The sequence below is a fragment of the Lethenteron reissneri genome, chromosome 52 (genome assembly GCF_015708825.2).
Source record: "Lethenteron reissneri isolate LAM-NWPU_2019-01 chromosome 52, ASM1570882v1, whole genome shotgun sequence".
NCBI lineage: Eukaryota > Metazoa > Chordata > Hyperoartia > Petromyzontiformes > Petromyzontidae > Lethenteron > Lethenteron reissneri.
The window spans coordinates 1,201,229-1,225,116 of NC_083830.1; the positions used below are offsets into that span (position 1 = coordinate 1,201,229).

At 56.6% G+C, this 23,888-nt stretch overlaps 1 protein-coding gene across 3 annotated transcripts in view; it reads right to left on the reverse strand.

Moving 5' to 3' along the window:
• Positions 1 to 23,888, reverse strand: part of LOC133356014 (matrix metalloproteinase-16-like) — a 45,658-nt gene that overhangs the window by 11,878 nt on the left and 9,892 nt on the right. The window contains exons 2-8 of one of the 3 annotated variants that reach the window (XM_061573507.1): positions 18,281 to 18,429; positions 16,515 to 16,532; positions 13,073 to 13,189; positions 11,001 to 11,305; positions 10,128 to 10,289; positions 698 to 906; positions 37 to 175 (exon numbers count right to left, since the gene is read on the reverse strand). In XM_061573507.1, coding sequence (XP_061429491.1) covers positions 37 to 175; positions 698 to 906; positions 10,128 to 10,289; positions 11,001 to 11,305; positions 13,073 to 13,189; positions 16,515 to 16,532; positions 18,281 to 18,429 — 1,099 coding nt within the window. Of the gene's footprint in view, positions 1 to 36; positions 176 to 697; positions 916 to 10,127; positions 10,290 to 11,000; positions 11,306 to 13,072; positions 13,190 to 16,514; positions 16,533 to 18,280; positions 18,430 to 23,888 lie in introns of all 3 variants that reach the window. The other 2 variants (XM_061573506.1, XM_061573508.1) reach the window with 2 other exon arrangements.

Here is a 23,888-nt window from a genome sequence, read left to right on the forward strand (position 1 = left end):
CGTGGCGGTGAGTGCCACACACGGGAGCACCGTCACCTTTGAAGAAGGCGAGTTTCCCATCGGGGCGCTCGTAGGCGGCGTCGATCTTGGAGGGCAGTCCGCGCCAGTACTGACCAATGAGCATCGGGGAGCCCTCCACCACGCGGTTGTTGCGCACCTGCCAGAACCACTGGTCCTGCACCGCGTCACAGCAGCAGCGGCGGCAGCAACAACAACAATCCACTCGCAGATACAATCAACCGTGCAGCGCACACAGCTGAATGTAGATTCACAAGTTTATCTTTGTGCAGAAGCTTGGCCATGTCCAACAAAAAAAGAATGCAACCCAGTCACTGAGAGTCACTGAGAGTCACTGAGAGTCACTGATAGTAATAATCATTTCAACCTGTAACGTGTTGATACCACCGAGCACGTGGGTTTAACTCCGAGCGAGCGAGTGCGCGAGGGAAGGTGGTGACCTCCAGATTTCTGTTTTATCACGAGCAGCACGCACGATCCATCACCGTCGTCACCATCGACCATGGTCAATCTACTGCTGGATGAAGGCCTCCCCATGCCGGCTGCATCCCTCACAATCCTGGGACGACGCGGTCCCAGGTGGCCGCTCGCACCTCCGACACGCGGCGCGCTGCACAACTCAAGTGCGATCGTTGTGGGCGGGCGGGAGGGCCGGCGAGCGGGCGGGCGAGACGCTCACCTTGAACACGAACATTTCTCCGCGCAGCACGGTGACCGTGTCGAAGCCGCCCTCGCAAATGCTGGGCAGGGCCCCGGGGAGGCCTGGCCGCTCGTCCAGGGGGTGCTTGGGGGGCCGCGGCCGCTTGTCGGGCCTGCGGGTGCGCGACGGCGGCTCGGGCCGCTGTGGAGGGGGCAGCGACGTCTGCTTCGTCGGGTCGGGCTCCTTGGCTGGAGGCCCTACCACGCACGGGCGCGGGCACAGAGGCGAGTGGGGCAATGAGGTCACCCGGCCACTGCTACCGTAGCGTCGGGATCGCGACGGTTCGTAACGGCACCGGCTATCTGCAACTCTCTCCCATCGCACAGGCAGCAGCAGCAGCAGCAGCAGCATCCAAGCACCATCATCGTCATCATCATCATCCACCTTAAAGCAGCAACTCTGACTCGTTCAGGCTCTCACCCGTTCAGGATCTCACCCATTCAGGATCTCATACAAGGAACTTTGAAGTCTGGCTCTGCGCCTCCGAGTTCTCGATCAAAGATTTTGTCCGATTTGCGACATAAGTGGTTAGGCACTAGTAGGATAGAGTGGCTAACCATGCGGAAGACAGAGTGGCTTGTTGGGCAGAATAGCTAAGCAGGTGTTGGGTGGAGTGGCTAAGCAGGTGTTGGTGGAGTGGCTAAGTGTACTCTACGTAGTAGTCAACAGAGCGGTCATCTGCCATGTGATCTGCAAGACCGTTGCCATGTGTAGGATGCGGGAGGGCCGATTGCCGAGACAGCTATTGGAGTGGTCTCCAAGAGTTCGGAAACAAAGGAGAAGAGAAGAACTAAGAGCATATGATGACAGACTGTCAGGGCAGATCTTTGGGTCTATCTGTAAGTGAGACCAAATGCCAGTCTCTATGTCAGACTATGTATGGGTCTCTGCGTGGGTCTATGGATCTCTCTGTGTGAGTCTATGGTTCTCTCTGTGTGAGTCTATGGTTCTCTCTGTGTGAGTCTATGGTTCTCTCTGTGTGAGTCTATGGGTTTCTGTGTGACTTTATATGGATCTCTGTGTGGTGAGTCTATGGGTGTCTCTGTGAGTAGACTGTGTGTAGACTAGCCATAGCTTCAGCCGCACCAACCTTACCATAATAATAAAATAAGTATAACCCGTAAAAACAAAGTTTTTCACTATAAATCCTTTATATGTGTAAAGTAGTAACTCGGCGGGAGACGTCTTCACGGGTAGCACACTCTTTATTTTCACCAACTTGTAGTTACACGGATGACTAACACCCACTTCGTTACACGGGTGACTAACACCCACTTAGCTACTCGGGTGACTCACACCCACTCAGCTACACGGGTGACTAACACCCACTTAGCTACTCGGGTGACTCACACCCACTCAGCTACACGGGTGACTAACACCCACTTCGTTGCACGGGTGACTGACACCCACTTAGCTACTCGGGTGACTCACACCCACTCAGCTACACGGGTGACTAACACCCACTCAGCTACACGGGTGACAGACACCCACTCAGCTATACTGACACGGGCTCTTACGCCCCGTAGCCTTCCGGGACACACCCAGCCGGGGGTGCCCGTCTCGGCTCTGGGTACCACCGTCCCGACCCACACGGGCGTCGGACTACGGGTCCCCCAGTCTCGGCTCCGAGCCACACAGGGCCCCGGTCCTCACAAGGACACGGCGGGACTAGGGGTCTCGGGCCACTACCTCCTCCACCCCGTCTTCGGTCTTCAACTGGTTAACACTGACCACGAGTGCTCTCGCGCGTCTCCCTTTATACCCCTCCTGCGGACGTCGCTGAGAGCACCCACTTATCTGACCAATCACTGCGCACTCGCTACGATCCTCTTTTCCCAGCTTGTGTGAGCGCGCCTTACCACCGGCGCGCGCGTCCATGCCACGCCCACATCGCGTGCCCAACCCCGCGCCCCGTGATCCATCACTGTCGGCGCACGTCAATACCACCACTACATCACCCCCTACCACATAGCTCGCAGCCGACCCGGCTGCTAATAAAATATACAACACCCCTTCACCCCTATGTGTGCTCCGTAACATAACAACAAAACCCTAACAACACAACATGAACACCGCAATCCGCAAAACCCAGCAACCGCCCCACCCACAACAAGAACAATATGCACAATCCGGCGAGTGGCAACGATACTGTGTATGCGGAAAGAATAACAATAAAAAAAAATTTCTTTATTCATTTTCTCTTCTTTTCTCTCCGACTCATGCAGCGTCCCAATGTGTCCGAGCGTCCCTTGAACGGGACATTACCCCGGCAGAGGGGAAAGCCGGCAACGAGGTCGGGCTTTAACAAAAAAAGAAAAAACATTTTTTTTTTTCATGAAAAGTGTTGCGTCCTTGCCCGAGTCCGCCTTGCCGGACCGTCGTACGGCACAGGACGCAGTTGGCCATCCGGCGGCGCCGGCAGTTCAGGAAGGCATGGGCCAGGCATCGGGGCTCCGCGTGAGCCGCGGGGTTCCGGTTCCCGACGGTCAACAGCCGTCAGGTCCGAGACACCTGGGGGTGGGTCAGGTGGAGACACGTGAGGATCAGCCTGCGACACATCCCTCCCCGAGTCGACGGTCACATCACACGCTCGGTCGTCACGGCACAACCCGGGGTCACGCGGCGCCGCGTAGGGTTTCAGTCGGGAGGGGTGCACGTACCAACGGCGTTTTCCCCATTTAATCTGTATACTCTGGGGTCGTGCAACCCGCACAATTTCCACCGGTCCCCTCCATGGTCTCAACAGTTTGGGGGACGTAGCCAACGGTGCGTGTGGACAATGCAGCCAGGCCTTATCGCCCGGTTCCCAATTGTGCGTATGCACCTTCCGTTCATGCAATCGCTCGTTCGCGATCTGCCGAGAGCGTGAATTCAATCTCGCAGCCTCACGCGCCTCAGCCAATTTGGCGATGTTAAACTTAATATGGTCTGCCAATTTAGATTTTGCACGTGGCTGTGAAATCCCCAGTTGGACGTCCATGGCCGGATCAGCCTCCCGCCCATACATCAGAAAAAATGGAGAAAACCCCGTCGCCGCATGGGGTGCCATCCGATAGGCCGCTAGCACCCCCGGTACCTGTAAGTCCCAATCCACCTGGTCGTCGCATACCTGTTGGCACAGCATAGACGTAATCGTCCTGTTCAGACGTTCAACCATACCGTCAGTCTGCGGGTGGTACGGGGAGGTACGTACTTTCTTTGTACCCAACAGGTCGCACACCTCGCGCAACAAAACACTCGAAAAGTTTTTCCCCTGATCCGTCAGCAAGCGTTCGGGGGCGCCTTTGTCCAAAACGTAACCTTGGACAAAGGCGTCCGCCACTGCCGCAGCCGACTGGTTGGCGAGTGGCCACGCCATGGGCCAGCGGGTGAAGTACTCTACGCCAACCAGCAGGAACTTATTTCCCCGAGGTGTAGTGGGAAAGGGCCCCAAGATGTCTAGCGCGACCAATTCGTTCGTGCGCGAAACTTGAATGGATTGCAGCGGTGGATTAGCCGCTATTGGTGGCGGTTTTCTTTTAGCGCACCCTACACACCCCTTAAGAATGTTCGCCACGTCGTTGCCCATCCCCGGCCAATAGTAGTCTCGCTGAATGAGGGCGAGCGTTTTGTGAAACCCCAGATGCACGAGTCGTTCATGGGCAGCCAGGACGACCTTACCCCGTACAGCAACCGGCACCACAAGCATGTGACGCCGGGACATGGAGTCCCACTTCATCAAGAGGCCCTGTCTGCACACCCAGGAACCGACCCGCGTTTCCCCGCCCTCGGGAACGTCAACCTTCCGACGTAGCGCGAGTAGGGAGCTGTCGGCCATTTGCAGACGGCCCCACTCGATGAGAGGCAATGCTAACAGCGAGTCCCTCCCCGTGGGGGCGTCGACCCCCGTAGTATCCGTGGCGGCTAGCACCACTTCCGCGGGGACAGCGACAGAGGGTTTACATCGCGCCGATCCTAACTGACATGCGCATTCCGTACGCGTCGGCAACCGTGACAATGCTTCCGCATTCGAGTGGCGCAACCCCTTGCGGTAAATCGTCGTGAATTGGTAGTCCTGAAGGACCTCCAACCATCGGGACAATTGGCCGGATGGCTGCGCCACCCGCATAGCGTATTGGAGAGCCGCATGGTCCGTGCGAACCGTAAAGTGACGGCCATACAGATACGGCCTGAATTGCTGTATAAAAAACACAATCGCCAGCAATTCACGCCGTGTCACGCAGTAGCGTTGTTCCGCGGGGGACAGAACCCTGCTACCGTAGGCGACCACCCGTTCGACCCCCCCGACCACCTGTGAGAGCACTCCCCCGATACCCGTGTTACTGGCATCCGTGTCGAGCACAAACGGTTGCGTGAAATCGGGGTAACACAAGGGGGGAGCCTGCACCAAGGCGTCACGAAGGGAGCAGAACGCGGCCTCCTCCTTCGGCCCCCAGTGAAACCGCACCCCTTTAGCCGTCAAAGCGTGCAGGGGCCTGGCTATGGTGGCAAACTGCTTGACAAAACGACGGTAATAGGAGGCAAATCCTATGAAGCTGCGGACTTCAGTAACAGAGGTCGGTGTTGGCCATGAGCCGACGCATTGCGTCTTAGCAGGGTCCGTCGAGATCCCCGAACGGCTAACGATATGGCCCAAATACCTGACCGATTCCCGAAGCAGAAAACATTTAGCCGGTTTAAACTTTAGCTTCGCGGAACGCATCCTGAGAAACACTGCTCTCAGTCGCTGGAGGTGCTCCTCAAAAGTTCGGCTGAAAACGATGATATCATCGAGGTAAATCAAACAGGTGTCCCATTGGAGGCCTGACAAAACCAATTCCATGAGCCTCTGGAACGTGGCAGGAGCGGAATGTAAACCCATGGGCAATCGGTTGAACTCAAATAGGCCTCCCGGTGTCCGGAAAGCGGTTTTTGGTTTTGATTTCGTCATCGAGGGGCAATTGCCAAAATCCCGAAAGCAAATCGAGCGTCGAAAAAAACTGTGCTCCTGCCAAGGCATCCAGCGACTCATCCATCCTGGGGAGCGGATACGCATCGGCCATTGATATTTTGTTTAGGCGGCGGAAATCGACACAGAACCGCAGGGATCCATCCTGTTTTTTAACCAAGACGATAGGAGCACCCCACGGACTGGAAGAGGGCGCAATGATGTCGGCCGCCAACATGTCATTTACTGCCGACTGCACATGCTCCTTCTCGGCTGGACTGAGCCGGAAGGGATTCTGTCGAATAGGGGCCGCGTCCCCAGTCTCTATGTGGTGGCGCAACAGGTCTGTGCAGCCAATGTCGTACTTGTGCCTGCTAAACACGTCAGCGAACTCGAGCAGCAAGCCCCTCAATGCACCCAACTGCACACTGGACAAGGTACTGGACCCGGCACACAACGAGTCCAACCACTCCGTCCCCTCCTCACTTTGGGGATGCGTATCGACATTTGAATCGGCGTGAGCAACGAGCTGTTCCTCGACGGGTAGCGGCGCGGCGTGAGCCAGCACCGTTCCCTGCGTAATCACGGCCGGCCGCGACCCCGTATTCAGGACCACAACGAACGGCTCACTGTCCCCCCTCACCATGGTCTGGGCCACCGCTAAGTCGAGGTCCCCTTTAGCCCTGTTAGACGGCCCCAATAGAACTCCCTGTGCCCCCGCATCCGCTCCAAGGGGTTTTCTCAACCGAAGGGGTACCAACATTTGCGATCCCGGGGGCACCCGTACAGTCCGGGTTGCCAGCGCTTGCACCGTCGCACAAGCCATGCGTATCTTATTTGGACTCTTCAAAAACTCAACCCGCCGACCCGACGGGAGCTCAATGCAGGCCTGGTCTATGAGAATTTTGATGGGCATTTTAGACAGAAAGTCCGTGCCTAGTAAACAAGGAACGGCCAATGATGATGATACAAAAATAGGACCCGCCAATTTAATGTCGCCAATACAAATATTCGCCCGAATCTGGCCGATGATTCCCAAAGATCCCCCGTTCGCCGCGTAAAATGGTACGTCCACCGGCAGAAGGGGTCGACATTGGACGGGAAGAATATTATAAATAAGGTCCGAAATAATAGTGGCCGACGCACCCGTGTCCACGAGCACCCGGACCTCAACCCCGTCAATGTACCCCGTTACCACGGACGACCCGGCCGACGCAGCCACAATCCTGTGGGCCAATTCGGACCACTCGACTGCCTTCGGGCCGTACGCGGACCCCTCTCGCCGAACCGAACCCCCGGTGCCCATACACGGTCCCCCCACCGCTAAGCGGCGACCCGACTGTGCCGTGCGTGTGGACCGAACGTGTGAGGTGCCGCGACTTGCCGGGTTCAGCTGGGATGTCTTGAGGCCCTGGTCGTCGTCCGGACGTGGTCCCGCGGTGCGTTGACGTGGGGCCCGGCACCCGGACGCGACGTGGCCCCGAAGGCCGCAGTTGTAGCAGACGACGAGGGACGTCGTAGGTTTCGGTTGCTCCAGCTTGCGGGAGGAGCGGGTGGGCGAACGACCTCCCGTTCTCCACTCCCCCGGCCTTGAACCAGCGAAGGCCTCCTCCCGAGGCACAGCAGGCTGAGGGCCGACGATCGTGGCGGCCGGTGCCCCGTTCCCCACCGATGCGCAGACGACCGTCGGCTTTCGCTTTAGGACTTCGTAAGCGTGAATACTTGTGGCAATCCCCAGAGAGCAAATGTCCATCTCGTCCGCCGTATTAATGGGAACTCCCAATCCGTGAGCCAACGCCAACAGCTGCTCCGTCACCATGGCGTCCTTCCCCTCCTTGTCCATGCGGGGAAAAGCTGAGTCTGCCAGGGCGAGCAGCGCCGTGCGATAGGCGAGCGTTGTTTCTCCAACCACCTTCCGCCGATCGTAGAACTGGTGGCGACAGGTCGAGGGTGGCCCGAACACCTTGGCCATCAGGTGTAGCGCGGCCTGGAGCGTTGAGCGGGACGACCTCGGGGCCGATGTGAAGGCTGCAAGCGCGTCGTCGTCGAGCATCGCTGGCAGCGCGCGCAGGGCAGTGGTGTCGGACCACCCCGACATTTCTTGATGCGCGACGAACCGTCGCTGGAAGGCTCCCCAGTCGCCCCCGTCCGCCTTGAACACCGACAGCGCGGGCAATCGTTGCTGGAGGACTCGATCGCCGTCGTCGTCGTTGGAACGATTTTCCCGCGCGCCGCTGTGGTTGTAGAAGATGTCGGCTCCGTCTGCAGGCGCATAATGGAGATCTCCGGCGCGCGCCGATGACGCGGGCTGCGCTGTGTGGAGATCTCTGGCCACGTGGTGTCCGCGCTTCCCGCCAAGCGGTGGCGGGCCCTCAAAAATGGCGCCAACTCCAAAACTTTTGGCGCGAAACGCTGTCTGGCGGGATCCCTCCAGCCGCGCCGCCTCCTCCAACCCCGCAGCCGTCCCTCCGCCCGCTGGAACGGAGATTTCCGCCAAAATCGCAGCGGCGGCGAGCAGCAACTCCGCCAGGCGGGAGTGTGCATCCTGCAGGCTGGTGTCGGAGGCAAGCGGAGCATCGGCCATTTCCGCGAAGTGCTGTATTGGCGGCAACTCCTCGTCCTCTCCTCCCGAGGTTGGTGTCTCCGGTACGCCGTCGTCTCCCCGATCTTGCACGTGGGTACGCGAAGTCTTCCTTGTGTCCATTTTTCTTGAAGACAGGTTTACTTCTGACGCCAGTTGTAAAGTAGTAACTCGGCGGGAGACGTCTTCACGGGTAGCACACTCTTTATTTTCACCAACTTGTAGTTACACGGATGACTAACACCCACTTCGTTACACGGGTGACTAACACCCACTTAGCTACTCGGGTGACTCACACCCACTCAGCTACACGGGTGACTAACACCCACTTAGCTACTCGGGTGACTCACACCCACTCAGCTACACGGGTGACTAACACCCACTTCGTTGCACGGGTGACTGACACCCACTTAGCTACTCGGGTGACTCACACCCACTCAGCTACACGGGTGACTAACACCCACTCAGCTACACGGGTGACAGACACCCACTCAGCTATACTGACACGGGCTCTTACGCCCCGTAGCCTTCCGGGACACACCCAGCCGGGGGTGCCCGTCTCGGCTCTGGGTACCACCGTCCCGACCCACACGGGCGTCGGACTACGGGTCCCCCAGTCTCGGCTCCGAGCCACACAGGGCCCCGGTCCTCACAAGGATGGCGGGACTAGGGGTCTCGGGCCACTACCTCCTCCACCCCGTCTTCGGTCTTCAACTGGTTAACACTGACCACGAGTGCTCTCGCGCGTCTCCCTTTATACCCCTCCTGCGGACGTCGCTGAGAGCACCCACTTATCTGACCAATCACTGCGCACTCGCTACGATCCTCTTTTCCCAGCTTGTGTGAGCGCGCCTTACCACCGGCGCGCGCGTCCATGCCACGCCCACATCGCGTGCCCAACCCCGCGCCCCGTGATCCATCACTGTCGGCGCACGTCAATACCACCACTACATATGCGTGGCAGCGAACTTAATATAAAGGATTTAAAAATATATTCGCCTGTGGAGGACGCGGGGATCGATCCCGCGACCTTTGGCATGGGAAGCGAGGGCGCTACCAACTGCGCTACTCCGCCACGGCCTGTGGAGGGGTTACGCTCTGGGCTCTTACACTGTGACGTTCAGCCAAAGCCATGAATGAGTTCTATTTGAATATATGTAAAATAAATGTTTTTTGCCTAAAAAGTGTTAAATTTTGGGAATTTTTTTTCACGAACATTAATTGTCTCGCACAACGAGTATGTGTGGAAAATGTCAGCTCGATTGGATCACGGGAAGTGGGTTACAAAACGACCGAAAGATTTGCACGGTCGTAAGCAAGCACGCAAGCAAGCACGCAAGCAAGCAAGCAAGCGAACTTAATATAAAGGATTTAAAAAACTCCTATCCAGGGGCCTGCCCTGGCTCTTCCCCCCTCAACCAGTATATATACGGGGTCGGATCTCTTGGAATGTCTCATTTACTTGATACAGCAAGCATGCTGTGATGATTCCACCTGAAGACGGAGGCTTGTGTTGCCTCCGAAACGTCGTGATTTTTATTTTATTTTTATTTTACTTTTATTAATTTTAATTTTAATTTTTTACCTACGTGACTTTACCGAAAAAACCCAAGAATATGAATCCTTGCAGTCACGAAAGCTTCAAATCTAGAATGTCTGTGTGAGTCTATGGGTCTCTGTGTGAGTCTATGCGTCTCTCTGTGTGAGTCTATGGGTCTCTGTGTGTGAGTCTATAGGTTTCTGTGGGAGTCTAAGGACGGATCTTGCAGGTCTCTGCGAGTCGACTGTGCAGCAGCTGCGGGATGTGACGGAGAGCGGAGCGCGTTGGCAGCCACGGTGAGGTGCAACGGCCGCGGCGGCTCCGTGGCCGCGGTGGCGGCCGCGGTGGTGCCGACGCTCACCGTAGATCTGCTGGATGCCCAGGACGTCGTCGTGCGGCAGCTGGAAGTGCACCGTGTCCATGTACTGGTAGAAGGGCGCCATGATGGCATTGGGGTCATTGGAGTGCTCCAACCCGAGCGCGTGGCCCAGCTCGTGCACGGCCACCAGGAAGAGGTCGTTCCCTAGCAACCGCCACCACGACGAGCCATGGGGGCAGCCATGTGCGGTGCAGAGGGATGGGGCACGGAACAAGGACACCAGCAGGGCATTTACGTCACGAATCATGATCTTCAAAGAGAAACGCATTCCATTCCACAAGCCTGACATAATCTTTGGGTCTTTCAGTAAAGTCACGTAGATCGGTTCAAAGAAAATATGAAAAAACTACTACGTTTTGATCGCAACACAAGCGGTCATCATCAGGAAAAGGGGGTTAGCCTCTAAAGGCAAACTGTTGATAGAGGTTTGAAATGGGCGTAGCCCAAGTGTCAGCAGCATGGATTCCTGCAGTCACGAAAGCTTCAAATCAAGATTAAGCACGTTTTCTGTAAAAGACGTAACGGCCTATACTCTTTGGTTCTTTCGGTAAAGTCACGTAGGTATAAAATAAAATAATAAATCACGACGTTTCGGGCGCAACACAAGCGTCCGTCATCAGGTGGGACAACCACAGCAAGAAACAATTGCAATTTAAGAGTCACGAAAACTTCAAATCTAGAAAGTAACAGTCTCCGCATTTCGTGGTTTCAGGATACGATATCAAGTGCCAATGTGACGATCTTAGTAACATCAGTTTATCATAACCTTGCAGTTATATTCACAGAATGGTTCGGATTCGAAAGGGGACTAAATATTTAAGTAAACGTGAAACGGGCGACGGCGGTGCCACCCACCATCGTTGTTTTTGTTTCCGAGCGTCCACGGCTCGTCCGAGTCGAAGTGCGTGTCGCCGCCGATGCCTGGACCGGGGAAGTAGGCGTGGGCGAGGAAGCCGCCCTCCCTGTCGAAGGGGGAGCTGTCCCCGTGGAACCCCGACGCGAAGAAGATCATGATGTCGGCGTCGCGCCGCCCACTGCGGATCTCGTGGTAGGGGATCTCCTCGAAGGCGAGCGGCGTGACGCGCTGCCAAACGTCGAATGCCCGGCGGATCGCCCGCCTCGTGTCTGCCTCGCCCACCTTTGGGGTGGAGTTCTGCAAGCTTCGCGACCCCACGCGCACACGCACGTGCGCGCACACACACATGCACAAAACAACAACAACCGCCATTAGCCATTAAGTGGCGGTGACGTCACCACGGCACTTGTGCCAGGCTATGTGCAGGTTAAGGCCACATGAAGTGTCGAATGCCCGCTGGCAGGTCACGGGGCAAACCCAGGTGCCATGGGTTGACTGACTGAGATGACTGGCTGATGCACCACCTGTGCCCCCTACTGTGCCAACTTGATGTGCTATAGCCACCCGGCACACACACGCACACACGCACACACGCTCGTGGGGTAGGTGCCTACGTATTATTGTTGTGATGTGGTTTGCCCAGGCACGTCGCAGGCGTGAGCCATGTTCCGACGTGCGCCGCACCTGTACATGCCGTGGGTGATGCACCAGTATGTGCCGTACCTGTAGGTGATGCACCTGTAGGTGATGCACCAGTGGGTGATGCACCAGTGGGTGATGCACCAGTATGTGCCGTACCTGTAGGTGATGCACCAGTATGTGCCGTACCTGTAGGTGATGCACCAGTATGTGCCGCACCTGTAAGTGATGCACCAGTATGTGCCGCACCTGTAAGTGATGCACCAGTATGTGCCGCACCTGTAGGTGATGCACCTGTATGTGCAGCACCTGTAGGTGATGCACCAGTGGGTGATGCACCAGTGCGTTGCACCAGTATGTGCCGCACCTGTAGGCGATGCACCAGTATGTGCCGTACCTGTAGGTGATGCACCAGTATATGCCGCACCTGTAGGTGATGCACCTGTAGGTGATGCACCAGTATGTGCCGCACCTGTAAGTGATGCACCTGTAGGTGATGCACCAGTATGTGCCGTACCTGTAGGTGATGCACCAGTGGGTGATGCACCTGTAGGTGATGCACCAGTATGTGCCGCACCTGTAGGTGATGCACCAGTATGTGCCGCACCTGTAGGTGATGCACCAGTATGTGCCGTACCTGTAGGTGATGCGCCAGTATGTGCCGCACCTGTAGGTGATGCACCAGTATGTGCCGCACCTGTAGGTGATGCGCCAGTATGTGCCGCACCTGTAGGTGATGCACCAGTGTGTGCCGCACCTGTAGGTGATGCGCCAGTATGTGCCGCACCTGTAGGTGATGCACCAGTGTGTGCCGCACCTGTAGGTGATGCGCCAGTATGTGCCGCACCTGTAGGTGATGCGCCAGTATGTGCCGCACCTGTAGTTGATGCGCCAGTATGTGCCGCACCTGTAGGTGATGCGCCAGTATGTGCCGCACCTGTGGGTGATGCACCAGTGGGTGATGCACCAGTATGTGCCGCACCTGTAGGTGATGCGCCAGTATGTGCCGCACCTGTAGGTGATGCGCCAGTATGTGCCGCACCTGTGGGTGATGCACCAGTGGGTGATGCACCAGTATGTGCCGCACCTGTAGGTGATGCGCCAGTATGTGCCGCACCTGTAGGTGATGCACCAGTGTGTGCCGCACCTGTAGGTGATGCGCCAGTATGTGCCGCACCTGTAGGTGATGCACCAGTATGTGCCGCACCTGTAGGTGATGCGCCAGTATGTGCCGCACCTGTAGGTGATGCGCCAGTATGTGCCGCACCTGTAGGTGATGCGCCAGTATGTGCCGCACCTGTAGGTGATGCGCCAGTATGTGCCGCACCTGTAGGTGATGCGCCAGTATGTGCCGCACCTGTAGGTGATGCGCCAGTATGTGCCGCACCTGTAGGTGATGCACCAGTGGGTGATGCACCAGTATGTGCCGCACCTGTAGGTGATGCGCTTGTGGTGCCACTTCTGGCCTGTGAGTGCGTAGCGGCGGCGCCGCACACCGGGGCCGTGGTCGAAGCGGTCGGGGACTCCGCAGCGCGGCCTCTTCATCCACCTCCAAAGACAAAGATCCACCGTGTAGCCTTAACAGATTGTTGGGGCAAGTGTTGTTAGCAAGTAGCACCTGTGAAGGCCGGCACAGCACACGACGGGGTGGGTGGCCAGTGCTATGCACAGCCAACTTGTCTCCCTAGTGTCGATGTTTACACGCCACACCAGATACTCATTTGAGGTTGAGTCGACCACCTTCACACACGTAGAGAGATATCACACACGTGTGTAGAGCGATGACACACACGTGTAGAGCGATGACACGTGTTGAGATATCAGAGACAAGACCATCAAACTTGGTCAACACAAGCGTACAGACAAAGATCCCCCGTATAGTCTTAACAGATTGTAGGGGCAAGTGCTGTTAGCGAGCACCTATAAAGGCCGGCACGGCACACGAGGGAGTGGGTGGCCAACACCACGCCCGGTCGTCTTTGTCTCCCTAGTGACGATGTTTACACCGGTTTGGTTGTTTTTTTAGCGACGGGAGGAGTGGAATGCCACGCAGAGCAGCGGGAGAGAAGACAAACTGTGCACGGTCGGGAGTCGAACCCAGGGCCTCGTTGCTGTGAGGCGCGCGTGTTGCCACTGCGTTGCTGCCACCCTGACGCCCAAGGATGAGTCCTTTCGCGTTCAGGTGATCTCCTCTCTCAATTGTATTCAGCCAATTCCAGGGGAAAGAACCCACTTTTAATGCCATCGATCACTTTTAATATTCACACGAGCTTCATTAGTCAAAAGTTTCACTGCGTTTAATCCACGCACGCAACGGAAGCCAACCGTTCTGCCGAACTAACTTTTCTCTCTCTCCTATAAATGCAAGTCTCGAATCAACTTTTGTTTTAAATTGTCCTTGTCACGAGGAAATGAGGTTTGAAATGAATTACTCAAAGGGCGCCATCGTCAGCACCGCTGGGCCGAGACGCGCGAGGTGCCACCGCCTCCTCCTCCTCCACGCCGGGGGGGGGGGCACGGCACGGGCCGGGCCCTCCCTTCTCGCGGACCGCAGCTCTGGAGGCGAGTGTTGTGTTTGTCCTGCGAGTCGAGGACCCGGGAAATAAGAGACAGCCGTCGTATTTGTACTCTTCTCACACTCCGACGCCTGCTGCGTCTCGGCGTTGTATAATTGTGTCGTGACACCGCGGGATGTCACTGCGTGGTGCCGGCCCTGGAGGGTCACGGTGTGTGGTGGAGCGACACCGCGGGCACCACGTGGTGTGGGTGCAGCAGCAGCACCCACACCACGTGGTGTGGGTGCAGCAGCAGCAGCCCTGGAGGGTCACGGCGTGTGGTGGAGCGACACCACGTGGTGTGGGTGCAGCAGCAGCACCCACACCACGTGGTGTGGGTGCAGCAGCAGCCCTGGAGGGTCACGGCGTGTGGTGGAGCGACACCGCGGGCACCACGTGGTGTGGGTGCAGCAGCAGCACCCACACCACGTGGTGTGGGTGCAGCAGCAGCCCTGGAGGGTCACGGCGTGTGGTGGAGCTACACCACGTGGTGTGGGTGCAGCAGCAGCAGCCCTGGAGGGGCTCGGTGAGCGCTTACAGCGCTGGGTGGCACCACGCTCTGCGTGCAGTGCCGACCCCTACAGAACAGGGTGTGGGAGTGTCGGCCAGGGAAATGGGGTTACTAAGGGCCGTGGCGCTCTGGTTGACCCCAGAGGACACGTGACCGGTTAAGTCTACACAGGGGCCCCAGGTGGGGGCTCAGGGTGGTCACGCGAGGCGAGAGGGAGACGCGAGAGGGAGACGGAGCGCTGAGGCCTGCCACCTGCTGGCCGTTTGCCGCATTTGCTCGTGGAAATTTCAACCAAAAGACGAACTTCTTATCCAGCAGTGGAATGACAAAGGGCTGTAAATGATGCGTCATCATCCTTATTGTGATTATTCACCACAGTGGTGCCTCGAGATGGGCTCTCTCACGTGAGCTTTCTCTCCAGCAGCAGTGGCACGAGCAGGCAATTGCGGGGCTGCGCCTCTGACCGCTTGTATCGCGGTGCGAGTGTGGGGCGCCAGGGTTTGACGGCATCGCCGTCTGGCAGAGGAAACGTCCCCCACACGAGGTGGCCGCGCTGCGGAAGCAGGAGCTGATTGGTAATGGACTGGCAGATAAATAAATCACGCTTCGCAGTTCAGCCTCTATAGGGCTCAACGTATACAACATGCATGACAGCTAAAGCTAAGACACACACACGATAACAAATCAAACGAGGGCACGCATTTTAACAAACAAAAAACAGCACACACATTCTAATAATACAAACACGAGATTTTATGTAACAGTACGGTTGATGTTGATGTAAAGCAACAGCTGTAATTTTCATGAAGATGGTTGGAATTCCCTCCTCCCATCATCGTCGTCTCTCCCCCCCCGCCTCCAGCTCTTACAAGAATAACCATGGCTCAATTCAAGGAACGCTTTACCCTCTTATCAATTACACCTTGGACGGTGCTGTTAGCTGCTGGCCGCTTGGCGTTTTGGGACATTGTGCTCAGCAACTGCGTCAAAACGACGCCCATTCATCTCCCCCTCCCCTCGACTCCCGGAGCCGGCTGCTGTGAGTGGATCCTCGGCAAAGCGCAGCGGTAGCCGCGAGACAAACAACAATCCTGGTGGACGCCTGGTGGACGCCTGGTGGACGTCTGGTGGACGTCTGTGCACACACCAGGCGGTCCTGGCGTCGCCGCCCCTTCTATCCATGCACAGCCCCAGTCCCATCGCGCGAGGGCTTGAAGCAGCCCACTTCGCCTTGCCTGCATCGAGGCACTGCGTTTGCAGTGGTGCACAAGCATCAATAAATAATGGCTACATTGATCGTAAAGACCACCTTGCAGTAGAGAATAGGCCGTATTTGACAACAACGCGTGCTATTCGCTCATCACTCTCGGAGAGAGAGGACGACTCGGAGGCAGCAGCAGCCACGCGAAAAGCCGGCGCCAACAACTGCCCAAGCTCTGTGTCCCTCTGCGTATCGTGGTGTTAGCAGTCAATTATTGAGTGTTTACGTTTAGAATACCGGAGCACAAGAAGAAACCCCACACGTGCGAGCGGGAAACACTCTATTCCGTACAGACAGAACAGGTGGAGTCCCAAATTGTTGCTGTTGTGCGACGCAGGGTACGGGACCTCCTGGACGCGACGGCACCTTCTTCAGAGCACGGGGAGACGGCCGAGCTCCCAATACTCCAACTTCACCACCGTTGTGAGGCAGCGTTCACGACGGACGTGTTCTCTTTGTCTGTGCTTGTTTACGATTAGCATTGAAAGGGGTGTGTAAGAAAGCAGCTGTTTTGTTGTGTGCTTACCGTACTGTTTGTGCTGCTTACCATTTTGTCGAGAAATCCCTTTGATAGGCCAGGAAAACAGGAAAGGTATGTCAAAAGGCAGCATGAAAGAAAGTCTTGCAAGAGCCGAGCTGTGTAGGGAACTGTTCGAGTCGGGCAAATCCACGCGCCAATCAGGGATCACCCCGTCGCCGCGTGCACAAGTCGAGCGGCGCGCTGTTTGCAGTTTCATCGGAGAAGCGTAAATTTGGACAAAATAGATTCGTTTAGATTATTTGGAGTTATTTACCACAACAAAATTGGACTTTTATAAACAAAACATTGATTCTCATTGAGGCTTTCCGTAGCCATATAAATGGCATTGCACTTTTTACAGAGAATGCCAGGCAGGCTCTAGATGCCCAGTAGAGTCGTGGCAATCAGAGCAAAAGGTTATTAGTTGCGCTACGCAGAATCGCGAGAAGAGCTACCCAACGGGGGGGGGGGGGGGGGGGCATGCATATTGCAGGACACGGCCACTACTCGATCGAGCCGTGACCTTTAAAAGTCCCGGGGGGGAAAACCTTTTAAAATCACTTGGAGACTTATCATCGAGATGAATATTCGCCGAATGTTCCAAACAATAATGCCGCCGTGTTTGTTTCAAAGGTTCTTGAAAACAAAACCGATCCATAATTTGCGGAGCCCTCTATAAATATAACCGGCACACACAAACACACGTGCGGCTGATGTTGATGTGGAGCAACAGCCAGAATTTTAAATTGAGGTGCTTGATGAGCCAGAAGACTGCGTCAGCAGTAGCGGAGTGGCGAGTCGCCGATGTGACGACGACGCCTCCTGTTTGTGAGTCGGGCACTCGGTCGTCTACGCTCCACGCCTCTGTTCTGGGTGGTGACCGCAGTTGCTGCTCACCGTCCGGAGAGATTTACATGTTTCATTTGTGCATCGTCAAGTATCCGCATCTGGCACACACCGACGCCAATAACCTCAAGTGTTCTAGAGTTGATGAGAATATAGCTCAACTACAGACATTGATTTTTGAACGTTTTTTAGTATTTTGTTTAAAGTGGATGGGGATTAGCCAACTTGGCAGCTGGGGAATTGGCTGCATATTGGCTGTACGGAAATAGTCGCCCCCTTTTCAGACTTATGAGCATCATCAATCACACGGCACAGCATCCTCGCCGGTAAACACTGCGAGAGACGAAAACGAAGACGTGCGAACTGAAGAGCGCGTGGGCGGGTGTCAACGTGAGCGGCTGCAGATGGTGAGAGGCACTCTCTCTCTCTTGGTGGTGATGGAAGTGGTGATGGAGGTGGTGCACGCTCGCGAGAAGGAATATTTCATCCGCAGCGCTAGGACAAGCGGTGTGCAAGTCGCAGTGCAGTTCTCACGAGTGCGGGACTTTACAAAACGTAAACCGGCCCATAAACATCTTTAGACAATTTATCTTGAATCGTCTTTATACGATTTGCCATTGCATATGACCTTTGCTGTATTAAAACCGTGACTATTTACGAACTTAACGGGTTTCAAAGGGCTCTGCATCTCTGGCCCCGTGTGCTGTTGAGAAGGGCCACTGACCGAAGCATCACCGATTGGATGCCGTTCCTTTTAAAAGCCACGGAGTTGGGGGACTTTAACTTTGTACTTTTATTGTTTTAAAGGACAAAGAGGAGGTGCTGATGGTGACGGTGGTGGTGGTGGTGCTGACAGCGACGTTGGTAGTGGTGGTTGCGTCGGTGGTTGCGGTGGTGGCGGCGGTGGCTGTGGCGGTGGTAGTGGCTGTGGTGGTGGCGGTACCCACTCGAGCGTGCCGTGGTCCACGCTGCCCGTCACGTTGATGCCGTAGAAGCGCTGCATGGCCGCCACGGCCTGCGCCATGGCCCGCGGCGAGCGCATTGTGGACATGCGGCCCGCCCCGCCCGGGAGGTAGCCATAGCGCTCCAGCCAGCCCTGCCGCCCACACAGAGACAAAGGTCACGCGCCAAGGTCACGCGCGAAGCCTTCACGTGACTGTTGGGGCTGTCGGCGAGTAGCGCCACCTATGAGGGCCGGCACGACACACGAGGGGGTGGGTGGTCAGCAACGACGCCCGACCGCTTTTGTCTCCCGAGTGGCGGTGCACACAAACCGCACCGGGAACTCATTTGAGGCTGCGTCGACATCGGGGAGACCCAGGACCGGTTCGGATCATCGTCACCGGTGTTGGCCGTGAGCGAGAATCGAACCCGGGTCGCCGGGTTCGTAATCACTTCGCGACACAAAGCGAATAATGCAACTCCCTCTGCTCCGCCTGGCGGAGCTCGGCTTGGCGCGAGAGGAGCCGCGCGCACCCGGCGCCTCTCGGCCCAGAGGGGGTCGCACATCCGAGGGCGACTCTCGCAGAGTCCCAGCGACACGCGGCGGGGTACGCGGGCGAGGAAGCCGCCGCCGCCTCCCTCCGCCTACGCCGTGCTCGCAGCGGCCGGCGCTCACAGTGAGAAAAGATAAAATAAAGTAAAAAAAAATTAAACTTGGATTTGTGCGCATTCGTGCGTGATGTGCGATGTTCGAACGACGCTCCAGGATGTCAGGACGGAGATGGCCGTCGCTTGCCTCGTGCCTCATTCCATCTCCCACGGAGAAGCACGCAGCTTCGGGCAGGCTGCCATTCAACTAACACTCCCAACGGCCAAATAGGCAGCCTTCGATTACATTTGTGTTTGACGGTTCAAGTCGAATCCTCTGCGGAGAAGTCGAGGAGACGCGAGGAGAGAGGCCTCACAATGCCCTCCAGTCACCACCGACCAGATAATGGCCTCCCGCTTCTGCGTCTGACGCATTATGCTGAGTGCTGCACTGTGCATGACACACAGAGCACCCTCCCTACATGCTGCACGTGTAGGGTGCTTGCAGCGCGAATACCGCTCCCCCGTGTGTGCCTTCTCCAGAAATACATTTGCACGAGGAATGACTGAATCCTGCGACACGAGTTCGATTCCCTCCCGCGGCTCACACGAGTGGCGAGCGATGTCTGAAGCGGGGTCCTGGGCGCTCCACCGAACCCCCTCTGCCCATCGTGGTGAAGTGGGTCAAACAACCTCCGTGATCGACATGAGAGTGAGGAGGCCTGAATCCAGCAGTGGACTGATAGAGGGCCGTGAACACACGACTACATGAATATTCAGAAACCAAAACAATGTTGGTGCATTCTACGCGTGTGTAGTGCCACGTCCGCGGAGCACTCTGCAAGCACCGCGACTCCCCCCTGGCCCCCACCCTGAGCACACAGACACACAGCACACACATACACGCAGCACACACATAGACGCAGCACACACACACACACGCAGCGCACACACACACACAGCACACACACACACACGCAACACACACACGCAGCACACACACACACGCAGCACACACACACACGCAGCACATACACACACACGCAGCACACACACACACGCAGCACACACACACACGCAGCACACACACACACACGCAGCACACACACACGCAGCACACACACACACACGCAGCACACACACACACACGCAGCACACACACACACACGCAGCACACACACACACACGCAGCACACACACACACACGCAGCACACACACGCAGCACACACGCAGCACACACACGCAGCGCACACACACACACAAGAGACACACACACGCTGCACACACACACACGCAGCACACACACACGCAGCACACACACACGCTGCACACATACACGCAGCACACACACACACGCAGCACACACACGCAGCACACACGCAGCACACACACACGCGCAGCGCACACACACGCGCAGCGCACACACACACACGCAGCGCACACACACACGCAGCGCACACACACACACGCAGCGCACACACACACGCAGCGCACACACACACGCAGCACACACACACACACACGAAGCACACACGCAGCACACATGCGTAGTGTCCCGGCGGGGGATCGCCTGGCACCACGGGTTTTCACCCGAAGGGCCCCTAGGTGGAAAGTCCCGCGGTTTCCCGGTGCCAGGAGACTGGCCGACCCCCACAGGACAGGTCACATTGCGGTGCCCATAAATTGGCTTAAAATTGTCTGGGCGCACAACGGTTCACCGGGCCAGCCACAATGAGTCACGCACGACATCGGGGAGGGGGCTGGGGTGAAATATTAAGCGAGCCAAGCAGACAATGAGGTCAGGAGATCCCAGCGCCACACACCGAATGCACACGGTGGGCAGGGTGCGTAGTCGCCAGCCGGACACCCTTCCAGAGTAAACGGGCTGAGTCAGGGATTAATGAGTGCAGGTGCACAGGCAATAGGTAGAGAAATAACCGTCACAGGTAGGTGCACGATTGGCTGCGAAGGATGACGTAACCCTGGATTTTTGAATTCAAGGGGCATAAAAAGGGGAGCCGAAAACGGTTCAGCCCAGATCTCATCTTCAACATATTGGTCGCCAAGACCCCCCCCCCCTGCCGTCCTGCCTCCTCGAGCCGCTCGCGGTATCCATGTGACACCAGCGAGTGCCGCCACGAGGCAGTGATAGGCGACGCTTCGTCATCCTCCCTCCGACTCTCACAGCGTCCGTGCGACGTCGTGAGTACGGCTGCGAGGTACGTGGTAGGGCGTGTGAGTGTTTGGGGACTTGGATAGCAGTATGCTAGGCTCTGCTCGCAGAATATTCCCTCCGGGCAGTGCAGGGTTTGCACCCTGAATAAGCGTTAGCACAGAGCATCGGTGCGGTGTCTGTGATTTGTGTGCGGAGCGGCTGCGTGGGCGGACGCGCGGCGAGCGTGAGGGCAGAGCCGCAGCTCGAGCGCCCGTTGAGATAATCGCCTGCAGGGGCGTGTGTTAGGATGTAATCGCCTGCAGGGGTGCGCGTGTTAGGATGTAATCGCCTGCAGGGGTGCGCGTGTTAGGATGTAATCGCCTGCAGGGGCGCGCGTGTTAGGATGTAATCGCCTGCAGGGGCGCGTGTGTTAGGATGTAATCGCCTGCAGGGGCGCACGTGTTAGGATGTAATCGCCTGCAGGGGCGCGCGTGTTCGCACCGCCGCGTGAGCATGAGCGGCGGTGCACGCGGGCGTGTGTGGAGTAACCCCGTGTGGCGGTGAGGCAGCAATTTAGCGATGTCCCTCAGAGAGGGCGCTAGCGCAGGGGGGGGAGATCACCCGGTCGGCGGGGCCTGGCGGGAGCCGATCGACGCGGTGAAGGAGGAGGGAGTGGAGGAGGAGGGAGTGGTGGAGGAGGGAGTGGAGGAGGAGGGAGTGGTGGAGGAGGGAGTGGTGGATGAGGGAGTGGTGGATGAGGGAGTAGTGGGTGAGGGAGTGGTGGAGGAGGGAGTGGAGGAGGAGGAAGTGGAGGAGGAGGGAGTGGTGGATGAGGGAGTGGTAGATGAGGGAGTGGAGGAGGTGGGAGTGGAGGAGGAGGGAGTGGTGGAGGAGGGAGTGGTGGAGGAGGGAGTGGTGGAGGAGGGAGTGGTGGAGGAGGGAGTGGAGGAGGAGGGAGTGGTGGAGGAGGGAGTGGAGGAGGGAGGGGTGGAGGAGGGAGTGGTGGAGGAGGGAGTGGAGGAGGAGGGAGTGGAGGAGGAGGGAGTGGTGGAGGAGGGAGTGGAGGAGGGGGGAGTGGTGGAGGAGGGAGTGGAGGAGGAGGGAGTGGAGTAGGAAGGAGTGGACGGGGCGGACGTCGCCCCCCACCTGCCCGGCGAGGGCGGTGGGGTGGACGCAGGCCTCCACACGTCTACACCACGTGACAATGTGTTTGGTCATGTTGGGTGGTGGAGGAGGAGAGGGGGTTGATGGTGGTGGTGGAAGTGGGGGAGGAGGAGAGGGAGGTGGTGGTAGTGGAATTGGTGGTGGAGGTGGTGCTGTTGGTGGCACAGTACGGGGCACATGTGGTGCCATCAGCCAGTCATCTCAGTCAGTCGACACGTGGCACCTGCTGGGTCTGCCCTGTGACCTCCTGCCGGCGGGCGTTCGACACTTCACGTGGCCTTAACGTGCACCTAGCCTGGCACAAGCGCCGTAGTGACGTCACCGCCACTTAGTGGCGATTGTTGTTGTTGGAGGTAGTGGGGGAGAAGGGGGACCGTCTCGATGCAAATTGGGCATGGCGGATTTTGGTTCGTCACATTCCCTCTCAGAATCAGTTCAGAATTCCCTCACCCAGAACATTTTTAGATTTGTTTTAATTAGCCACTTGGATTCAGTTTCTTTTAATATTTAAAGAGTTAAGTTTAGGGTGATTTTTTTACTCAAAGTAAATATATTTAGAAACATACTCCAGGGCTTATTTTGTTAATTACAGTTTTCAACACCTCTGCCGAGAATTTCGCCAAGAATGACCACACGTGGCCTAATTCACTCGCAACAATTTGAAGCATTGCGTCAATACATCAATGTTAACTTACAGCCCTTTGCCAATGCACTGCAGGATGTGGGCCTCCCTAAGCCACCGTGTCGAGCATGCACGGTTGTATGTCCATACGTCACGACACTGGTCAGCGCGGTTTGGTGAAGAGGAAGAGGGTTTGGCGCAGGGCCAATTCAGACATCACTCGCCACTGATGTCAGTCGCGTTCCGAGAAATGATCTCGGGTCCCCCGGTCCACAGCAGTGGTTGCAAGGCGTTAACCATGCAAGCCAGACGATTGGGGATATGCTCAGGTCGCTGCGCCTCGCAGAGAGAGAGAGAGCTGAGAATGGCGCGTTATGACCGCAAATTGTTCGGATGATCTGAGGGCAAAGCCATTTACGCAGATATTGACTTATCCACATCCTCATCATCCTCTCCCTCTCATCCATTAGGGACAAAGGAGTTTCGTCGCGGTATAAATCACTGCGCATCGGTGAATCTAAACTCAACCGGTGGGATACGCGTAGCGCTCAAATGAAAGACGTCTGTCCCGCGACACGAAGGCGCGATTGGGAATGATGGATATTGAAGGCACGCTGCCCAACAGGTTTCTGAGTATCAGACAATCCGTTAAAATCTCTGCACCAAAATTGAGTGACCATACCAGCGTTCTGAAAATGTTTTTCCCAGCTACGTTGCAACTGCCCTCCCCGACTTAGGACCTTCCGATTTAGGACCTTCCGTCCATCAGCGAAACAACACCCCCAACGCGACACGTAGAGATTTTAACACCAATAATGTAACCCATGCAGCTTATTCAACAATCGATAATTATTGTCTCATTTGTAGCAGCTTATTTGTCGAGTTCATCTCGCTTGTTCTGTCTTGAATTGATGCGTCCCTTTCCTCCGGTTAGTCTGGATGGGTTATTGGCGCACAATCTGCGCATCATTTCCATTCTAATAGATTTTTGCACGCATTCAGTTGCGCATCATCCATTGTGCGAGCAAGAACTGTGATCTGAATCGGATGAATGGACACAAACTTGCAAGTGTCGACTTAACG